The sequence below is a fragment of the Fulmarus glacialis genome, unplaced genomic scaffold (genome assembly GCF_000690835.1).
Source record: "Fulmarus glacialis isolate BGI_N327 unplaced genomic scaffold, ASM69083v1 scaffold29226, whole genome shotgun sequence".
NCBI classification, from domain to species: domain Eukaryota; kingdom Metazoa; phylum Chordata; class Aves; order Procellariiformes; family Procellariidae; genus Fulmarus; species Fulmarus glacialis.
The window spans coordinates 1-3,834 of NW_009219210.1; the positions used below are offsets into that span (position 1 = coordinate 1).

Below are 3,834 nucleotides of genomic sequence, written 5' to 3' on the forward strand. Positions count from 1 at the left end.
CCATGTTGTGAGCAGCAGCAGTAGCAGCAGCAGCCCTAGCCCTAGCCCTGGAGGAGTAGTAGTAGGAGGCAATGCTAATGCCCAAACAGAGAGCAGCAGCAGCAGCAAGATGGGACTGAGTGCCCCAGAGATCACAAAAGCAGGTAACATGGGCAGGGGTGGGGGGCTCTGAGGGAGAGGGGCCCTCCCCTCCCCCCACTCCCCAGCTCCGGCTGCCTCCTTCCCTCACTGCTTTCCCCCCTTTTCCCTCTCTCCTCCTTCTCGTTGTGGTAGGAGCGGGAGTGCAAAGGGTGGTATCGATCATATGGGGGAGAGCCTCCCCTCATCATGCCCCCTCGGTGTGTATCCGCGCCTCTGCTCCCTCCCCTTTATTTTCCCTCCTCGCTTCTGCTTACTAGAGGGTGTTTTATCATGTGTGGGGGCAGCCTCCCCGCAGAATAAGCCGGCAGTGCCCGTCCATGACTCTGCCGGTCCCCTCTTCTTTTCCTGCCCTTGTTGCTGGAGTGTAAAAGGGCTCTCTCAATCTCGGGGGCTGAGGGAGGCAGAGCCCACCCCCTTGGTAATGGCTGTGCCTCCCATGCCGTCTGTGACTGCTCCCCTTCCCTTTCCAGGGGTGGAGGTTATGGGGGGGATTCCCTCTTGATAATGCCGCCTTAGCTGTCTGTGTAAATGCTCCTTCCCCTCCCCCTTCTCTGTTGCTGAAGTGCAAGGGGGTGTTATTAATCATGACACCTATTTCCTGTAGAGGAGGAAGCGAGGGGGGATTTCAAGGGGAGGAAGTCCCTCAAAATGCTTCCCCCCCATATCTGCCTGTCTGGATATTCCTCCCCCACCCCCTCCCTTGTTCCAGGGGCTCGGAGGGGGCATTCAACACCTCTCATTCCTCCTCTGCCCTCAAGGGGGTGTTGTCACAACACCAGGTCCCAGGAAGGGGGGGAATTCAGGCCACAACACCCCACCTTGTACAATGTCTTCTTCCCCCCCTTCCCCCCCCCCCCCCCCCCCCAACCCGCGGAGTGGATGGCTCCTGCCAACTTGGGGATCCCCCCCTCTTCGTGTTGTGAAGATTGTAGGGGGATAGTGTGAAGGCTGGGACTAAAGACTCACTACATGAGAATGGAGGGAAGCTGTTTTTCAGGGGAATTAAAAAAAATGTCTCCCCAGAATCTCTCTGCAATTCCTCCCCTCCCCCCCTTTTTTTTTTTGCTTTCTTTCTTGTTGCTGAAGTGTAAGAAGATATTGCAGACCTTCTGTCATGATTAATGAAGCTCTTCTAGGAGGATCTCCTTAACCCTTATAACATGCATCTCAGTATCTGTCTGTCACTATTCTTTTCCAATTTCTGTCTCCTTAGGGCCAGGACCTGGACTGTGTGTGATTGTACTTGTGATAACACCAGGCCTCATCAAAGGGCACGAAGATTATTCAGGACAAGAAGCTACATCATCTTGTCCCTTCTCAAAACCAGCTTTGCTTTTTTTTTATTTATTTTTAACTATCTCTGGCTGAGGGAACTTCAGATCCAGAAGAACAAATTCTGTAATAAAGTGGAGGGGTCTTCTGGTAACCTACTCCAGGCCTTGCAGTACTTCTTATCTTGCTAGGCTGATGTTTTTCCTTTCACTTTTTCATATTTTGCTGTTGTTGAGCCTTCTGATCTAACTGACGTACTCTGTAGGAGATGAAAGGATTAGAGGGTAACGTGTGCTGGGCATAGGGAATATGTCTTACTAATGTGTCTTCCATTGCCATTTTTCCCTCCTTGCAGTTGCAGTCCTGTTGCTAAATGTGATGTCAGGTTCTAGAATGGGGAAGAGGTCTAAGGTGATCTTCCTCCTCCCTTCCCTTGGTTCATATCAAATCTGTTTTCCCTATTTTGTCTTGCTGTAGAGTTGAAAGCAGGGCTGTTACAATGAATATTGAATCTGTCAGTCTTGGGTGGGAAATTGGAGGCTTCAAGATGATGTCTTCAAAGCCATCTTCAATTTGTATGTACTCTGTCCCGTTTTCTTGGCTCCAGGCAGGCAGGCTGGGAGATGGAGAAGACTTGGTGATGAGGGTGAACATGCTGTCTTCGCTGGACTTCTCTTCTTGCTCATTCTCTCTGTTTAACCTTGTTGTTGTTTTGCAGGAGCAGGAGGAGTGCAAGGGGGCGTTATTAATCATAACACCAGGTCCCAGACTTCAGCTCTGGATGGAGCCACCACAACGAGCACCAGCACCACCACTGCAGCAGCAGGAGGATCTGAAGTCACTGCTGCTCCAGGGACCCTCAGTCAGGGCAAATCGGTGGTTATCAGCACCATGGCAACTGCCTTGTCCACCAGGAATGGCAAGATTGGGACCACAACAGTGCAAACTCTGAATGGGAGTAACGTGGTGATGAACTCTCACCACACAGGAAGTGCTGCTTTCTCTGGGACTCCTGTGACTGCTAACCCCGCTTCTGCACCTGCTGTTGCCCCTCTCGTTAACAATGGACCTGGATCTGTGGGGAAAGGAAATACTGTTAATGCTGTTTTGCCATCAGCTTCCAACACTGTCATCCAGACTTCTTTCCTTAATACTGCTGTGTCCTCTGCATCTTCCTCCTCGCCCACAGTTATCTCCTCGCAGCCACCACCAAGCATTGGAACTGGGGCGCCTACGGTAACGCTCGTGAGGCCACCGATTCACACAGCAGGACCCACAGTAGCTGCAGCTGGTGCAGCCACTCAAAATGGGAGCAATACTGTGATCAATTCAACCATCAGTGTGGGGAGTTTTCCTGCTGTTGCTACAGCCACTGTGGGATCTGGAGTTTCCCTCCAGACATCGCTTGTGAACAGCCAGTCTGGTTCCACTGTGTCAGCAGCTCCCGCCACACAGGTCATCAAATCTGAGTCTCCTAAAACTATAGTCCAGGCAGTATCCCAACAGCAGACACTGGCTACTGGTGGCCAGCCCAGTACTACAGGGGGTAACATGATTATTGGGCAAACTATGCAAGCTGGGCTCTCCAATGTTGCTCCCAATCCTGGTGGGATACCTCCTGCAGCTCCTGGCACCCCCACAGGAATGGCTAAAGGCACTGCCAATACAGTGGCACAAAGTCTGCCAAGGACTCCAACAGCAACTACGAGTGGAATCAGAGCAACTTTGACTCCTACAGTTTTAGCACCTCGTTTGCCTCAGCCACCTCAGAATCCAACTAACATTCAGAATTTTCAATTACCACCAGGTAAGTAAGAGGATTGAGGTGTTTTATTTTGGAAGTGTATTTCTTGCAGGAAGGAAGGTATCCAAATAAGATTTCTTGCTGTTTAATTGTGAATTGTGGAAAAGGCATTACACTTAACAATGAGAATCATCTGGTTTTGAGTAGTAGAATAGTAGCATTCCACTACTTAGCATATGATTTCGGGTGACCAAAAAGTCTCTTCAGCAGTAATAATTTGAAAATAATTCTGCCTGGTATCTTTCTGAGTGTAGATGAAGCTGCAAGCTGTCAAAGCGTGACAATGGAATATTATCAAATGAAGTGTTGCTATTTCATTTTCACGTAAGGCATTTTGACTTTTAAGGCGGTTTTGTCAGAAGTTCATATAACCTTCGCGTGCTGTTCGGTTCCCTCTCTGTCCCTGCATGCCCCCAGTACCACAGAGTACTCATGAATAGAGAAGCAGCAGATATGACACAAGAAAACTACCTTCTTTTGCTTTAAATACCTTCAAAGCCTGACTTAAAAACTCACAGATTTGAAGCTTATGATGATCTTTTTAGTCACTGGAGTTCTGATACAAAAGGCAGTCTTCCTATGTCCTTACCTCACCCTGTTGTGTCTAGGGTTGCAGC

At 49.5% G+C, this 3,834-nt stretch overlaps 1 protein-coding gene across 1 annotated transcript; it reads left to right on the plus strand.

Moving 5' to 3' along the window:
- Window positions 1-6: 6 nt before the first annotated feature.
- Window positions 7-3,220, plus strand: LOC104078599 (transcription initiation factor TFIID subunit 4-like; the record flags this gene model as incomplete). The annotated part of the gene is made up of 2 exons (XM_009580290.1): window positions 7-143; window positions 2,132-3,220. Coding segments are annotated over exons 1-2 (1,123 nt in total), but the record flags the coding sequence as incomplete, so codon positions are not given.
- Window positions 3,221-3,834: the final 614 nt, after the last annotated feature.